At 56.0% G+C, this 15,527-nt stretch overlaps 6 protein-coding genes across 6 annotated transcripts; 3 read left to right on the forward strand and 3 right to left on the reverse strand.

The window, feature by feature from the left end:
• Window positions 1-1,155: 1,155 nt before the first annotated feature.
• Window positions 1,156-2,052, reverse strand: CCM_04629 (transcription initiation factor TFIIE, beta subunit, putative; the record flags this gene model as incomplete). The annotated part of the gene is made up of 1 exon (XM_006669776.1): window positions 1,156-2,052. The coding sequence occupies one exon, from the start codon at window positions 2,050-2,052 to the stop codon at window positions 1,156-1,158; it is 897 nt and encodes a 298-aa protein (XP_006669839.1).
• Window positions 2,053-2,792: 740 nt separating this feature from the next.
• On the reverse strand, window positions 2,793-3,406 carry CCM_04630 (cytochrome b5, putative; the record flags this gene model as incomplete). The annotated part of the gene is made up of 3 exons (XM_006669777.1): window positions 2,793-2,963; window positions 3,070-3,196; window positions 3,288-3,406. 3 exons carry the CDS (start codon window positions 3,404-3,406, stop codon window positions 2,793-2,795), a joined length of 417 nt encoding a protein of 138 aa, XP_006669840.1.
• A 1,544-nt stretch (window positions 3,407-4,950) lies between these two features.
• On the reverse strand, window positions 4,951-8,102 carry CCM_04631 (2-oxoisovalerate dehydrogenase beta subunit; the record flags this gene model as incomplete). The annotated part of the gene is made up of 12 exons (XM_006669778.1): window positions 4,951-5,299; window positions 5,355-5,492; window positions 5,550-5,602; window positions 5,658-5,747; window positions 5,811-5,926; window positions 5,997-6,015; window positions 6,089-6,205; window positions 6,231-6,324; window positions 6,507-6,531; window positions 6,591-7,597; window positions 7,779-7,942; window positions 8,085-8,102. The coding sequence occupies 12 exons, from the start codon at window positions 8,100-8,102 to the stop codon at window positions 4,951-4,953; spliced, it is 2,190 nt and encodes a 729-aa protein (XP_006669841.1).
• Window positions 8,103-8,258: 156 nt separating this feature from the next.
• On the forward strand, window positions 8,259-10,694 carry CCM_04632 (glucan 1,3-beta-glucosidase precursor; the record flags this gene model as incomplete). Its single annotated transcript, XM_006669779.1, has 2 exons — window positions 8,259-10,392; window positions 10,615-10,694. The coding sequence occupies 2 exons, from the start codon at window positions 8,259-8,261 to the stop codon at window positions 10,692-10,694; spliced, it is 2,214 nt and encodes a 737-aa protein (XP_006669842.1).
• Window positions 10,695-11,883: 1,189 nt separating this feature from the next.
• CCM_04633 (Major facilitator superfamily transporter) lies at window positions 11,884-13,623 on the forward strand (the record flags this gene model as incomplete). Its single annotated transcript, XM_006669780.1, has 3 exons — window positions 11,884-12,206; window positions 12,266-13,297; window positions 13,353-13,623. The coding sequence occupies 3 exons, from the start codon at window positions 11,884-11,886 to the stop codon at window positions 13,621-13,623; spliced, it is 1,626 nt and encodes a 541-aa protein (XP_006669843.1).
• A 353-nt stretch (window positions 13,624-13,976) lies between these two features.
• CCM_04634 (uncharacterized protein) lies at window positions 13,977-15,129 on the forward strand (the record flags this gene model as incomplete). The annotated part of the gene is made up of 2 exons (XM_006669781.1): window positions 13,977-14,191; window positions 14,253-15,129. The coding sequence occupies 2 exons, from the start codon at window positions 13,977-13,979 to the stop codon at window positions 15,127-15,129; spliced, it is 1,092 nt and encodes a 363-aa protein (XP_006669844.1).
• Window positions 15,130-15,527: the final 398 nt, after the last annotated feature.

A 15,527-nucleotide genomic window follows, 5' to 3' on the forward strand; every position in this document is an offset into this window, starting at 1 on the left:
ATCGAGGCCGTCCCGTGCGTCACCGTGCTCGGCCGCTTCAAGGTCGGCGGGTTCCAGGACGCGCACGTCTTTACCGACTTGTTTGCCAAGATTTACGACGAGAAACTGGCGTGAGTGGCGCGGGAAAACGCAGAGTGTTTTTGCGAGGAGCGCAACGTGTCATCTGCGCTGGAAAAACCCCAACACGAATTGCATGACACCCCCCCCTTCTGGCAGCATCGCTACATTGAAACCGGGTTCAAAGGATGCATGGGGCGCGATTCCGGGCGCGGTTGACAAGTTGCCGGCTTTCCCTCTTCACAGTTGTGTCAAACTGTTTTATATTCAGCATGCGCTTGTTCTGCAGCTTTCTCCTTGCGGGCTGTCTGGGAGGCCAGAAACGCGAGGCGGGCGGGCAAACTTCCCTACCTAGGTAGTCGAGCCCGCTGCCTTTTATATACCTACTCATCATTTAGCGAATTGATCAATTCCATGTTTCATCTATGATGACAATGCCTTTCTGCACAATTCTGGCAGTCATGTACGCCAAGTCCGCCGTTTTCCTGTAATAGATCTGTATTTCCCCTGGACCCTGCTTGAAATTGAAAAAAAAGGTAATTCAAGGGCAAAAATCCGTCTCTCCAATGGATTGATATACGCCAAGGTCTCTAGCTAGCAGAGCACCACAGGCCTTGCTGTTGGTCACCCCGTCTCCATGCCCGTCTAATCACATATCTTGGCGGAATCGTGGACAGACCAGACATGCCAAGTCTTGGGCAGGGCACATCAAAAACAGCGTTGGGCGGGCATGATTGACGTTTCCAAGATCCATTGAATATCAAAGGTGCCATAAATTATTGCCCAGCCGTACCTAATTAACGAGTTGACGCTCTAGTAATAAAGAATCCTCAACGCCCGCTGTTCCCAATCTCGAGTTTCTACCAAGTGTCTTGGCCTTTGCCTGAACTCAAGACAACGAAACGAGTAAGATGCAAATACTTTTGGTAATAGAAAGAAAAACAAAAAAACGCCAGTGCACAAATGTTCCCATTCAACAAAAGCGCACAAAATGATACTGCCCGTATGATACACGCCATGTCTATCCCTGTTCTCCCTCCCGTCTCCCTCAGCATTTGAACGCAAGCACAAACACCCTGCTCTCGCAGGACCCAACTCTCAGCGGCGAAGGTTGCTGTAGTCTTGCAGGAGGTGCGTCATATGCACATTCGTCTGCTTGCCACCGCGCTTGCTCGCCCGCTTCTTCTGCACCTTGGGCTTGTTGGCGGCCGCGGCCATCTTGCGGGGGTCCTCGCTCGTGGGCTTGAGCTGGACGCTCGACAGCTTGCGGTGCATGTCGTCGACGCTGGGGAGCTGCACGCGGCGCCACATGGCCTGAAACTCGGGCTGGATGGCGTGGTGCAGCGAGGCGTCGTCGAGCCAGACGTGGCGCGGAAAGTTTTCGCGGTTGGTGCGCGTGACGAGGATCCGGTGCTGCGTCTCGAGGCGCGCCAGCGTGTCCTCGCACTCGGGCCAGCCGTCCTTGAGGTCGCGCACCGCGAGGCTCGAGGCGTCCGACTTGCGCTGCAGAAACGCGAGCAGGCTCGTGGCGTCGGTCACGCCAGGCACCACCGGGCGGTAGTTGTAGCTGCCGGTGCGCCACGTCTGCTCGCTCAGGCTCGTGTCTGGCCGCCACTCCACGCGCGGGTGTCCGCGCAGGCCCTCGGCCAGCTCCTGCTTGTGCTCGTCGGTCGTGCCCCGCACGCTCAGGTGGTCGATGATGTCCTTCATCGACTTGGCCACGCCGCGCGCCTTGAGGAAGTCGACGGCAAACTTCATGTGCGACTTGACGTCGACGCCGTAGCCCGTCAGCTGCGGCTGCGAGTACACCTCGGGGTGCGCTTCGCGCTTGCGCTTCGCTGTCGGTGTGGGCGTCGCGCCGTCCGAGGCCGCCGACGGTGACGGCGACGGCGGCGCGAGCGAGGCCGCCTTGACGCTCATCGGGTTCGAGAGCTTCGACGCCGCCGACGCGAGCGTGCCCTTGAAGGCGGCGGACTGCTTCTCGAAAAAGGACATGGTGGGCGGCGGACTCGGCAGACCCGCAGGTCGGCAGCAGCGTCGGGCGGTGAGAATGAGGGAGTCGATGCGCGTGATGAGAGCCAGACGATGTAGAAAGTCGAGATGGAGCAGACCTGCGGTTGATGAGAAGCGGGGGTGTTGATGGGAGAGTTGCAAAGGAGTACAAAACCTTTGTCGGCTGATGAAACTATTGGAAACCAAGTCGCACAACTCAGGCAGTGCGGTGTGGCTGGTGCTTGTGGCGGTTGTGGCGTTGGGCACTGTGTGGTGTGGCTAGTGGGCTCACAAGAACGAACACGAAGTTCCTACCGCACGACAAGCGACGATTTGGGTGCGACATGCATTGCACTGGCTCTTGTGCATCTGGTAAATTTCCCACATGTATCATTGATTAAAACACTTATATCTAAAACGCAAATTCTATCTAGAATGCTCCGCCAAATCGCACCTCGACTCTACATATGTAAGATGGGCGCGGAGACGGAGCATCAGTTGCTCGTGCGCCGTTCTATCAAAGCAGTCACGCACCGTGCGTATTCGCATCATGCGCCCAATACGGCGTGAGGACACCCGTTCCGTTCAACGCTCGAACCGTACCTATGCAAACTCCCATTTTTGAAAACTCATTTCTTCGACATGGACGCCACCGCGACGAATTCGTGTGTGGTCGGCTCTGCACCGGCCATGCCATATCGCCAGTGGCGCGTGCCTGCTGATCGCAGGAGCCCTGGTTCGACTTAGGCAGATTGCTGTTCTTGTTGGCTCTGAAGGTACTGGTAGCCAATGTAGCCGAGGATGCCACCGATGAGGACAATGCCATAGAGGCCAATGCCGAGGCCGGTGCTGTCGGCGTTGCCAGAGTTGGCCGTCTTGGCGGCGGGGGTGGCCTTGGGGGCAGGGTCGCCGGGCTGTAGCAAGTCAAGTTAGACAATGTTAAAAAAATAGTGCAATCGTATGATGCGCGAGATCCGGCGCGTGTCGAGCGCCGGGGAGCGCAATTGGTCGGGTGCTTACCGCGCGCTTCAGGGTTCCGACGAGGAGCTCGTCCAGGCTCTCGCGGGCCTCATCAGAGTGGCCGACATCCTCGAAAGCCTCAGAGGCATCCTGGCCAGCAACATCGAGAATAACTTCCTCACCACCACTAAGTAAGACGGGGGGGCGCAGTCAGCATGGGCATCCTGGGGGCCGCCATGCGACAACATTTGCGCCGCCTGGAACGGGGCTCGACTTACGGGTGCTCGTCAATGAACCGGGAGCAGTCGTAGACCTTGTCGTGGACTACGAGGTAGCAATCCTTCTTGGTGTTGTGCTCGGCAACATCCTGGAAAGTAAACGCCTTGACGTCGGACATTTTTTTTTGGCTCGGTCGACGGTTGTCGAAAGTTTGGTACAAAGGGGGAGTATTCGGTTAGAAAAAAAGGGATGGGTATTTCAGTGACGTCGATGGGTTCTTCGTGTTCGTGGGAAAGGCCGCAGCGCAGAAAAGGACAGAAGTGGAAATCTGAGGGGGAGGAGAAGAAAGCAAATGGTTGAGATGAAGGTGTGGAAGTCAGATCAGCACGAGCAGGTCAGCGCAGTTCAGAGGTTGCGCAGCGGAGGACGGAAAAGGGTCTGGCTATTCCGGGTCCTCTAGAGCAGCCCCGGGTAGCGCAGTCGGTGCCCTGGAGGCCCGCCCGAAAGACCACAGGTACCCCCCTCTGCCCCAACAGAGCGGCCATCCAGTGCATCCACATGTGCAATGAAAAACCGAGTGGCCAATGGTCCACCTGTCTTGGAGGTGGCCAATTATCGCTTTGCAAATGACCGTCCGCTGGCTCCTATTCGTCGGGGGGCCGAGGCCGTTTGCTGAGAGCGCAACTTCTACGCGAGTCGGTGGTGCAGAAGCTAACACTCACTGTCAGGACTTCAGCCTCGAGGCACCGAAAGTGCGAGCTCCTCCAGCAAAGCCGCGCGCCCGCCCTTGCTCACTTGCTTTGTGCAGTGGCGTCCCGGCCATGCGCTGAAGCCAGATCTCAAGACGCGGACCGAACTTCTCATCAGTCGATTCATCAATAACTACATCACAAAGTACGGATGCGGAGGAGAGACGCCGCCTAGGTATTACCACTTTTAGTTATATCCGTATACTTTTAGGTACTTCATCTATATTCCTGGGTAGGTATGGATGCGCCGAGTCCTCACCATAATCACTATCAGTACCAAGAACAGCCCAAGTCTTTCCCCCCCAAACACGCGTAAGAACCCGGGGAAGCAATATTACCTATCGATCCCTATCACATGTCCCTCAACCGTATCCAATCCTCGACATGGTCTCCTCCTCGTCCTAACTAGGTACCTACGAACTTTTCCCGTCTTGCTACCTGGCCAAATCTGTGCTCCCCGCATGTGTGCTGTGTCCACACAAACCGGTCGGTGTTTTCTCTCCCGGTTCCGATCACACGGAGCGAAACTCGGCATCAACAAGTCTACTACCCACCCTGGGTAATACTCGTAGTTTCATGTCCGTTCTTTGACCGCCCACCACCAATAAAACAGCCCTCCGCTCCTTACCGCCCGACTTCGTACATGTTTCTGCTCACTTGACTGCCACCCTGCAGATTCCTTTGTCTGGCCCCTCTATCTGGCATTATTCCGTTTGGCATAATTCCGGTGGAGCAGCGTATTTGTACTGGTAGCCCATCCCACAAGCCATCCCGCGCCCTCCGCGCAGCGCGATCCCGAAAGTCCATGGGAATAGCCCCAAGGATTAAACAGCATCCTTGCGATGCATAGAATGTCTAAACCTGTTCGGTATGAATGTATGCTGAATGTACGACCGCTCTTCGAACCGACGCATATTTAATTTGAGCGTGGCACATTCGCGGACTTTCTACTTATCTACCTATCGCGCCCTGCCTATCGCTTCGACGAACCACCGCCAATGTCCTGGCCGAGTCTGTAGCCTGTAACCTTGTCCCATTCGATCTTTTGTCGGGTAATCGGCAGCTGCCTGCGCAGGCCCTTGAACGCACCCTCGCTCAGGCTGACAAAGCCTTTGTTGAGCTCCTCTTGATATTTCCTTTCCGTTGAGGAAATCTCCTTGGCGATGCCAGCACCGGTACCCGACGAGATCGAGACGGAGACTGGCTTCTTGGTCTGCAGACGCACGTTTCCGTCTTCGTAGTAGTGGACGTCGACCTTGATGGTACCTTCCAGCAGGCTAGACGAGGGGTCGAATGTGTAAACAGATCTCCAACGGCCGTTCCTATTCCCACTTGTTAGATATGCGCAAGGCAATGCACGCGATGACCATTATCTACCAAAAGTTGTTGGGGCTGTATTTATTGGCCACAATGATAATGGCAACCTTGGAGTCTGCCTCGATCGGGTAAACGCCGTAGGCCGCACTGGGAAAATGTTCAGAGATATATGTGCCCAGCGTCTTCAATGTAGAGTGTCTGCAAAAGTTGCTCTGTTAAAAATTGTCGCATCGTACATATTCAGGTTGTGCATACGTAAGTTCGGCCTGCGCGCCTTCGATAGTATGGCTCTGGACAGCGCTAGCTTTCTGCAGAAAAAGGATCAGCGTGCATTCGATACGAGGGTCCTTTGTTGGCACGAACCTGTGTGGCGTGATCAAACGCAAAGCTAGAAGAGCTCTCGACATCGTAGTATCGGCCATCGCCCAAGTTATTGTGTTCGCTGACGAGAACCTGTGGGAGTTGAGCCTCGGTATTAGCAGAGCCTATATTGCACTTTGCACAGCATCCACCCACAAATTGGCTGCTTCCAGGCAGCTTCACAGTAATCAGCTGTTCTTCATTGTACTTTTGAAACGCCGGTCCGAGCTGCGAGACGAGGTTCGGCGACGACGCGGTCAGGGTCTTGATATCTGCAACAAGCGACTGTTAATTTCGAGGCGTCGCATAGATGCGGCGGTACTATATGGGCTGCATACGCACCGGCAACAACATCGGCAAGCTGTCGCGAATGGCGGAGGTTAGCTTCAGGAGTTTCGGACAATTGGGCTGAGGAGGGGTAAGTGGCGGCTCACCTCGCCGGGAGGAGCTCCCTCGATGAACGATGCCACGGTCTCGAGCTGCGACATTGAGACGATGCAATCCTGCTGCGATAAATAGGCGTTTCTGCGATCTTGGAGCAGACAGTGATGCTGTTACGGAAAGTCGAAAGCTTACCGTGGCGCAACCTGTGGCGGCAGCGTGACGTGGGCGGGGCAGGCGCCGCACAGCAAGAGGGGGCAGCTCGGTGATAAGGTCAATTTGTTCCTTGCTGTACATGCAATTACAGCGACCGAGGCGAATACACTGATGAGGATGAGATTAAATGATTTATTCTTTCAATTTTTTATACTGCCTGAGCGTAGTCTATATTTCTTGATATGAAAGCAGCATCCACCTTCCCAAACGACAAAGCTTCAACAAAAAAAGCGCTTTGTCCTCTAGTAATCTAACAAGCGCTTGATGTTGTCATATACTCCTAGAAGCGCGTTAGCTTTCTGCAAGCACATTGTATTTCGGCAATCCATCAAAACTTACTCGTGATATCCGGCAGATGGAATCTCTCAAAGGCCAAGGAGTTGTGAATATCCCAGCCAGCCACGCGGCGAACAGGCGCTTCCAGTCTGTTGAAAGTATCGGGGTTTTCTTGAACAGCTGCGGCCACTTCAGAAGCAATACCGGCCGTCGTATAGGCCTCATGGACGATCATTACTCTCCCGGTCTTCTTGACACTCTCAAAGACAGTCTCTCTGTCAAAGGGATGGACAGTGCGCAGGTCGATTAGCTCGATGGAGACGTCGGGGCGCTGTGCCTCAATTTGGCGAATGGCCTCAATGCAATAGTAAAGAGGTTGACCATAGGAGATAACTGTGACATTGCTACCTTCCTTGAGCACCTCGGCCTTGGAAAGCGGTAGCTCGTAGGAAGCGACAGGAACTTGCTCAACGGCGGCACGGTACAGAATCTTAGGTTCCATGAAGATGCAAGGGTCGTTGCAGCGAATCGCGGATAGAAGAAGGCCTTTGGCCTGAATAGGGGATCTGGGCATGATGACACGCACACCAGGAACGTGTGTGAATAAGCTTTCCGGAGATTGCGAGTGATAGAGAGCACCGTGGCCGACACCGCCGCAAGGCATGCGAACTGTGAGGCCACCAGCGCCGCGACCATTGGTACCATCACGGAATCGCATCTTGGCAGCTTCGTTGACAATCTGATCGAAAGCTGGGTAAACGTAATCGGCAAACTGAATTTCAGCAACAGGGCGCATGCCCTCTGCTGCAAGACCAATACCAAAGCCGAGAATACCCTGCTCCGAGAGCGGCGTGTTGAAGACGCGCTCGGTACCGTGTGTCTCAGCCAGCTTCATTGTGCATCGAAATACGCCACCAAAAGCAACATCCTCGCCAAAGACAACCACCGACTCGTCCTCGCCAAGAGCGGTGCCAAGGGCATCGTTGACAGCCTGGAAGAGATTCATCTTCTTGGTAGCGCCATTGCGAACCTCGGCGGGAATCTCCAAGTTTTTTTGGACCGCGTCAGCGCTGTGCGCTAATAAAGGTGTAGAACCATATTCGATGGGCAGATTCAGCTTGGCGTTGGGAGGATGTGTAGAGTAGCAGCGAGACGCGTGTAGAGGAAGGGCAGCGGCCGGTAGATGGGGCGTTTGAAGGGCCCTGCGAAATTGGCGAGCAACTTGTCGCTTCATTGTGATATCGGGCGGACCTCTTGTGCAGCTGCGTGAAGGATACCGGGTCGAGGAGGAGTGGTGTAGGAAAAAGTATCACGGCCGCGGCCACGGGCGGTTTTGTCCACGATGACCAGGCGGATTGAGACTCGGCTTGCTGCGGCCTCTCGCGGGGTTGACGAAATGGGCCAAGGGCCTGAATCTGGAGAGCCGGGAAAAGCGGGGCGCATCACTTCTTGTGCCGCTCTTCTGGGGAAGCGTGGCTTGCAGGCCGACAGATGAGGCTGGTGCTAGTGTGGCTGTGCCAGATGGTTGCTCAGCCAACATCATTTAGCCAAACACACCGGCATTGCGGCAACCATCATACGAGGTGGCGCACGTGCAATAAGTGAAGGCTGGGCAATTACGTGGCTAACCAATTGCCAAGACACGTCTGCTCTCCTCGATGGATTTAGCACCGGCGCTTCTCCTTCCCTGGCATTCCAATCTGGCCAGGTTAACATAAACTGGCAGGAATAATGCCATCGAGGGAGTCACCTCGAGAAGCGCGGCGATCGCGACCGCTAAGCGGCGACCAATCTCGACGACATCACGAGCGCAAAAGACGATCACATGCGAGACGACCAGGCACGGCATCTGACGACACAAGAGAGAGCCGTGAAACCACGGAAGACAGGGAAACATCAGAACGACGAGAGCGACGAGAAAGACAGGAGAGACGGGAGCGACGGGAACGACGAGAGAGACGAGAATCGCGAAGTACGAAGAGCTCACAGAAGCTTTCTGTGGATGCTCTCAATCAGTTGAACAAGGAGAATACCAAACGCAAAAGTCGAAACTCGGATCGACGGCGCGCACCGCACCACCGTTACGAAGATGAACCCGACGCCGAAGCCGAACGCGCGCTGGAAAGAGAGCGGAAGAGGAAGGAGAAGAAAAGGAAGAAGCGAGTAGTGAGCGGCGCTGTCATGGAAGAAGGTCGTGCGCGAGGACATCAACGCGGGTGGAGCGACGAATCATACGAAAAGGACGAACTTCTTCCGCAAACAAAAAGAAGTTGGAGCAAGAAGAAGAAGTGGTGGTGGATTTTGGGGGCTATCAGTGTCGTCTTATTAATCATCATCGCCGCCGTCGCTGTCGTGGTCAGTCAAAAGAAAAAGGGAGGCGGGGGCGGAGGAAACGAGACATCTTCATCATCCTCGCTGAGCGGGCAAGATCGAAACTCGATACCGGAGAAGTGGCGAAACACCTATCTCGACCCGTGGACATGGGCTACCACGACGGATTTCAACGTCACGTTTACAGACGAAATGGTCGGCGACCTGCCTGTCATGGGCCTATACTCGAACTGGGACGACTCGGCAAAGGCCAACGACAAGGTCCCGGCATTGAATAAGGCTTGGGGAAAGTATGGCGATCTGCCGGCGCGCGGGGTAAACCTGGGAGGGTGGCTATCACTCGAGCCATGGATTACACCATCTTTATTCGACTACCCGCTCAGCATGGGCATCATTGACGAATGGACGCTGGTGACGTACCTGGGCGATTCCGCAGCTTCAACACTGGAGAAGCACTATTCGACCTTTATCACCGAAGACACATTCAAAGCCATTGCAGCTGCTGGCCTGGATCATGTGCGTATCCCGTTCTCGTACTGGGCTGTGACGACGTACGATGCAGACCCATACTTGTTCCGGACCTCGTGGCGGTACTTGCTGCGCGCTATCGAGTGGGCACGAAAGTATGGTCTCCGCGTCAATCTCGATCTCCATGGACTTCCGGGGAGTCAGAATGGCTGGAACCACAGTGGACGATGGGGCACCATCGGCTGGCTCAACGGCACAGATGGCGACACAAACGCCCAGCGGTCACTGGATGTCCACGATCGGCTGTCGAAATTCTTTGGCCAAGACCGCTACAAGAATATCATCAGCCACTACGGACTGGCCAACGAGCCGCGGATGGTGCTGCTAGATTCTTCCAAAGTGATTAGCTGGACCGAGAACGCGTACAAGATGGTGCGCAAGAACGGGGTGCAGGGCATCGTGGTATTCGGTGACGGCTTCATGGGCCTCGAGAACTGGCAGGGCCGCATGACGGGGTACGACACCATGGCGCTTGATGTTCATCAGTATGTCATCTTCAACGAAAATCAAATCGACTTTTCGCATCAGAAAAAGGTGCAGTACGCCTGCGATGGGTGGACCAAGCAGACACAACAAAGCATGGACACGAGCACCGGGTACGGACCGACCTTGTTCGCCGAGTGGTCGCAGGCCGATACCGACTGCGCCAAGCACCTTACCAACGTGGGCTGGGGCAACCGATGGGAGGGCACGCTGAACACGGGCGACGCCACGACGTCGATCCTGACGCCGCGATGCCCGACCAAGAACAAGCAGTGCTCCTGCGCCTCGGCCAACGCGGACCCGAGCAAGTGGAGCGCCGAGTACAAGCAGTTTCTCAGAATGTTTGCCGAGGCGCAGATGCACAGCTTCGAAAAGGGCTGGGGCTGGTGGTACTGGACGTGGAAGACGGAGAGCGCGCCCCAGTGGTCGTACGAGGCCGGGCTCAAGGCTGGTATTCTCCCACCGCTGGCCTATTCTCGAGACTTTAACTGTGACACGGCTGTGCCTGACTTTGCCAAGAATGGTCTGCCAGAGTACTATTGAGCGCCATCCAGATTGGGTACACACGACGTGTATGCATTGGAGAGCGTTGCTTGTTTGTCAAGTTGTATATAAGGCGGACAAGTATCTTTTTTTTTGAATGAGCGAATGAATGGGAATCTTTAGCATATATATAGCATACGTATTTAGTGCATGGCAAGTGATGGCTGTATAGATGGGCGGGGGATTGAAACGGGACATATAGAAATAAGGCTAGGCCGGGGCGGCGCCAGCGGACACTACCTCCGCAGAAATCATATCAAAGTAACAAGTAGCGACACTTGAAATTTTACTTTGTTTATCATGACCAAGCCACGAAGACCAATATAATGTAAAAAGTGCAAAAACAGTCAGCAGCTTACTCCTCACAGCGGCGCTGCAGGGAAGCTGTGGAGCCTCGACGCCGGCTCCGGGCCGGCTTTCGCTGGCCGCTGTCGTGAGGGGTCGGTCTGGGAGCCATGATCGGTGTGGGCTCTCCGGGCTCGCCCACCAGTATCGTTTCTCTTCTCTGTGCAAGTTCAGCAGCACACCCCAGGTCAGACGAGGCCGATGACAGTTTTTTTGGTCAACATGGTTTTGCTAGGCGGGTTTGCTGCTATTCCCGGCCGGGGTTGTCTCGGACATTTTAGCCTGTTGTCGCAGCGAGGAACGACGGGACACTATTGTCTCGCATTACCTAGAAACCAAACAAGTGCGGTTTTTATCTGAATTGTTCTTGTTTCCGTTCGTCGGTCCATCTCCGATCTGTGCCCAAGTCTTCAAAGACCTGGAAGTATTGAGTATTGGTGCTTACAAAACCGTATACCACTCGGCCCGAACGTCAAAATATGCAAAGACGTCACAGTTCCACCGGTGGGCTTTTCTGTCCCCTCATTGGGCCACTCTGCCTCTGTAAATTGGTTTACTAGTTGGAACCCCATTTAGTTGGATAATAAAGCGGGATTCATCTCGCGCCTAACTGGTAGTGCCGAGCCGAGCCGGAGCTTGTCAGTCGCCACTAGAGAGAAGCAATTCGGCCCGCATCAACGACTTTTTCTGCTCGACAGAGAAATGGGAAATGGCGGAACGGCCAGCCTTTTTTATTTTCTCTTCATCGTGCCCTGTTTGTTTGGTGGCCCTTGACCTTCTCATCCTTATTACCAATCGCTACGTCGCGTTTTGGTAGACGCGGACGCTTCCGGGACAGGACACTTCGCGACGCGAGACTTGGGGATCAAAAACGCCCACATGCCCTCTTCTTTGGTATCCCCCGTCCGGCCGAACCACTTCGCTTTCTCCTTCCAGTCTTTTTACTCCTCAACCTAAGATACCTCCACTCCCGTCTTTCCAAGGTTGTGGACGTCGTTGCCAGCTCGGCAATAACTAGACCGGCTTTCTGCAAATAACCAAAAGAACCATCTTTTAATAAAATCTTGGACCCGTCTCGGAGTGCTTCTAGCTCAACACTCACGCTATACATGGTTACCAATGAGCTATGAGTATCGACATTGAAAAGCAACAGCCACCGGGCGGCGGGAGCCCCAGCGGCCCCGAACCCCAGCACCAACACCCCGATGAGCAGGGCAGCGACGGCGTTCTGTCAAACACCGTGTCGCAGCACTCGACAGAGTCCCTGGACAGAATCCGATCACAAAACGGCTACGGTGTGGACGAGGAGCAGCCTCGGCGTGTACAAGAAAAGGACCCCTTTGAAGTAGGCTGGGATGACGGCGCCAACGATCCTCTATGCCCGTGGAGCTTTCAAAAAGCCAAGAAATGGGTCATTGTCTCGATTCTCTGCGCAGGTAGCTTCACTGTGTAAGTTTGCCGGGGGTGGCGGACCACTTGCATCCAACCTACTTACACCATCTCGGCAGCACAAACATCAGTTCCGGCTACACGTCGACCTATGCGCAGATGGAAGCCGAGTTTGGCAACTCGCGCATCGTATCCGTCGTCGGGCTGTCCCTTTTCGTGCTGGGCATCGCCTTTGGGCCCATGCTCTTTGGCCCACTGAGCGAGTTTTACGGGCGCCGGCCCATCTACCTCGTCGCCTGGACCGTGTTTGTGCTCTTCCTCTTTGCGGGCGCCTTTGGCACCAACATCCAGACCATTCTCGTCTCGCGCTTCTTTGGCGGCTTCTCGGGCAGCGCCTTCCTCGCCGTCTCGGGCGGCACCGTCGGCGACCTCTTTCAGCGGCACGAGCTGCAGGCGCCCATGGTGCTGTTCTCGCTGGCGCCGTTTCTCGGCCCGACGGCCGGCCCCCTGATTGGCGGCTTCATCAACTACAACGCCAACTGGCGGTGGACGTACTATGTGTTTCTCATCTGGACCGGCGTGATGCTCGTCGCGGTCGTCGCGCTGGTGCCCGAGACGTACCATCCCATCCTGCTCCGGAACAAGGCGCGGCAGCTGCGCGCGCGCACGGGCGAGGACCGCTGGCGCGCGCCGACGGAGAAGACGCAGAAGTCGGTTGCCCGCGCCATTGGCCTCTCGCTCCGGCGGCCGATGCAGCTGCTGATGTTTGAGCCCATGTGCCTGAACCTGTGTCTGCTGTCGGCGATTCTGCTGGGCATCCTGTACCTCTTCTTTGGCGCCTTTGCGCTCGTCTTCAGCACAAACTATGGCTTCAACCTATGGCAGGTGGGCATGGCCTTTATCCCCATCTGCGTCGGCATGTTGATTGCTACGGCGACCGATCCCCTGTGGCACCGCTTCCGCATGGGCCTCGTGGCCAAGCTGGAGCAGGAGACGGGCGTCAAGGGCAAAACGGAACCCGAGTTCCGTCTGCCGCCGGCGGTGCTTGGCGCGGTGCTTGCCCCAGTGGGTGTCTTTATTTTTGCGTGGACGTCTTATCCTCAGATCCATTGGATTGTGCCAATGATTGGTGAAGCAATCTTTGGGGCCGGGTATGTCTCTTGTAAGCCGAGACGCAGATGGACTTCGTGACTAACCTTTGACTAGCATCGTTCTCGTATACACCGGCATCTTTACCTTCCTGGTTGATGCGTATCCCACATACGCCGCCAGTGCGCTTGCTGCCAATGCTTTTGTCCGCTGCCTATTTGCTACTGCTTTCCCGCTTTTCGGAAACCAAATGTACCACAAGCTCGGTTTCCAATGGGCCTCTACGCTCCTGGCATTTCTATTGCTTGCGATGATGCCGTTTCCCTTTATTTTCTATCGACATGGCAAGCAGATTCGGAAAAAGAGTCGTTTTGCTACGAATTCGTAAGCGTATTGCATCTATTGGTAGGCGGGCGTGTCGATGCTTGTTTGTTGCGAAACTGGTCTGGGCGCATGAGGCAAGAGAAACCCGAACGAGATAAACCAGTGAGGACAATTTCATATAGACGCATAGATGTTGGAATGTAAAAAAGAGACTATAATCGTTGAATGAAAAACGTTTTGCAAATATTTTAATCCAACGTGGTGTAGCCATGTGCCAATGTCATGTCAGTCGCCTACGGCGTAGAGGCGCGAGACTGTCGCGCGCTAAATTTCGGTGGCACGTTTAAAATGGCATGTGCGTTTGCGTAGGGGAACACGCCATCTTCCACCTCGTCCTGACAGCCACCATATCTGAGAATGGATCGGCTTCATCAATGGCGCGAGCAATTCATCAGCGACCGGGTCTCGGATGACTTTCTCTACGGCGCAGCCGCGGGCTGCCTGGCCACGATCCTGCTGGCGCTTGTCACGCGCGTCGTGTCCATGCTGCGCAGCGACGTCTACGACCTGGCCCACTGGAAGCTGAATATCCGCGTGCCCATGCAGCCCATGTGGATGAACTTGGGATACTGGTAAGCCGCCGATGGACTCGATGCCCTTGGGTGATCTTCTCCCGCTCACGCTCCCCGCTAGGCGAACAGCGCGCGGTGAGAAAATCCAGCAGATGGACCAGGCCTGCGCCGCCCTGCTCCGCGAAGTGCTGCGCGCCGCCGACCTGCTCACCGGCGACGCCGTCGCCGAAAAGGAGCTGCGCGGCCGCCGCAGCATCGCCATCCTCGACGTCGGCTTCGGCTGCGGCGACCAGACGGTGGAGCTCGCGCGCGCGCTCGACGCGCCGGCCTGGCAGCGCTTCCGGTACGTCGGCCTCACGCTCAACCCGGCGCAGCTGCAGGTCGCGCAGCAGCGCGTCGAGCGCGAGGTGGCGAGCGCGCGGCGCCGCGGCGTCGCGCTCTGGCCCGAGTCGTTTCGGCTGCTGGGCGCCGACGCTGCGCGGCCCGAGTCGTGGGCGCGGCCCGTCCGCACGCTCGTCGACGGCGTCGCCGACGCGGCGCTCCAGGAACGCTGGCTGCTGGCGCTCGACTGCCTGTACCACTTTGCGCCGTCCAGGACGCCGCTGCTGCTGTACGCGGCGCGCGAGCTCAGGGCGGACCTGATGGCGTTTGACCTCGTGCTCAACGACAAGGCGTTCCTCTCCGCGCGCGTGGCGGCAAGGGTGGTCGGCCGCCTGGCGGGCTGCCCGCTGGGCGCATTCCTGACGGAGGATGCATATACGGAGCTGCTGGTGGATGCAGGCTACGAAAGGGCCACTGTGCAGATCCGCGACGTGACGTCGGCCGTGTTTGGCGGACTGGTGGCGCACATGGAGAAGCAACAGCGGTCTCTCAAGCCGTATGGGGTATCTCTGGGGAGTATGGGGGTGGCAAAGAGGATTTTCGACTGGATCGATAGGACCGGCATCATCCGTGCCGTCATTGTGGTAGCTCGAGTGAAGCGTAAAACTGCATCGTGACGTGTGGGCAGGGGGGCAAGCATACCAACGTTTGTCTAGCACAACACGCTCAGTAACGAGACATGTTTCCCATCAAGGGGCTTGCGCGGTAAATTGCCATGGCTACTATTTTGCTTCTGTTTGTGTAACTTGTCCATAGAAATGGCATCATGGGCGTCTTTGTTGGCCATGTCCAGCACAGCCGGCGGCGAGAGGCGCCAACAATGGCTGCTGCAGGGGCGCCAAGCCAACGAAGCAAAAAATCCTGCAAGGGCAGCTTATATACTCCCATAGATTAATATCAGATGCAATGATGGAATACAGTACTGAAGAATGTGGATAAGTGGCTGGCGCCCTGGGCTGGGTGAGCGGGCGCTGCCAACGAAATCGGCGCCCGCGGTGGCTGTCCGCGGCAAGCT

Source organism: Cordyceps militaris (genome assembly GCF_000225605.1).
Source record: "Cordyceps militaris CM01 unplaced genomic scaffold CCM_S00003, whole genome shotgun sequence".
NCBI lineage: Eukaryota > Fungi > Ascomycota > Sordariomycetes > Hypocreales > Cordycipitaceae > Cordyceps > Cordyceps militaris.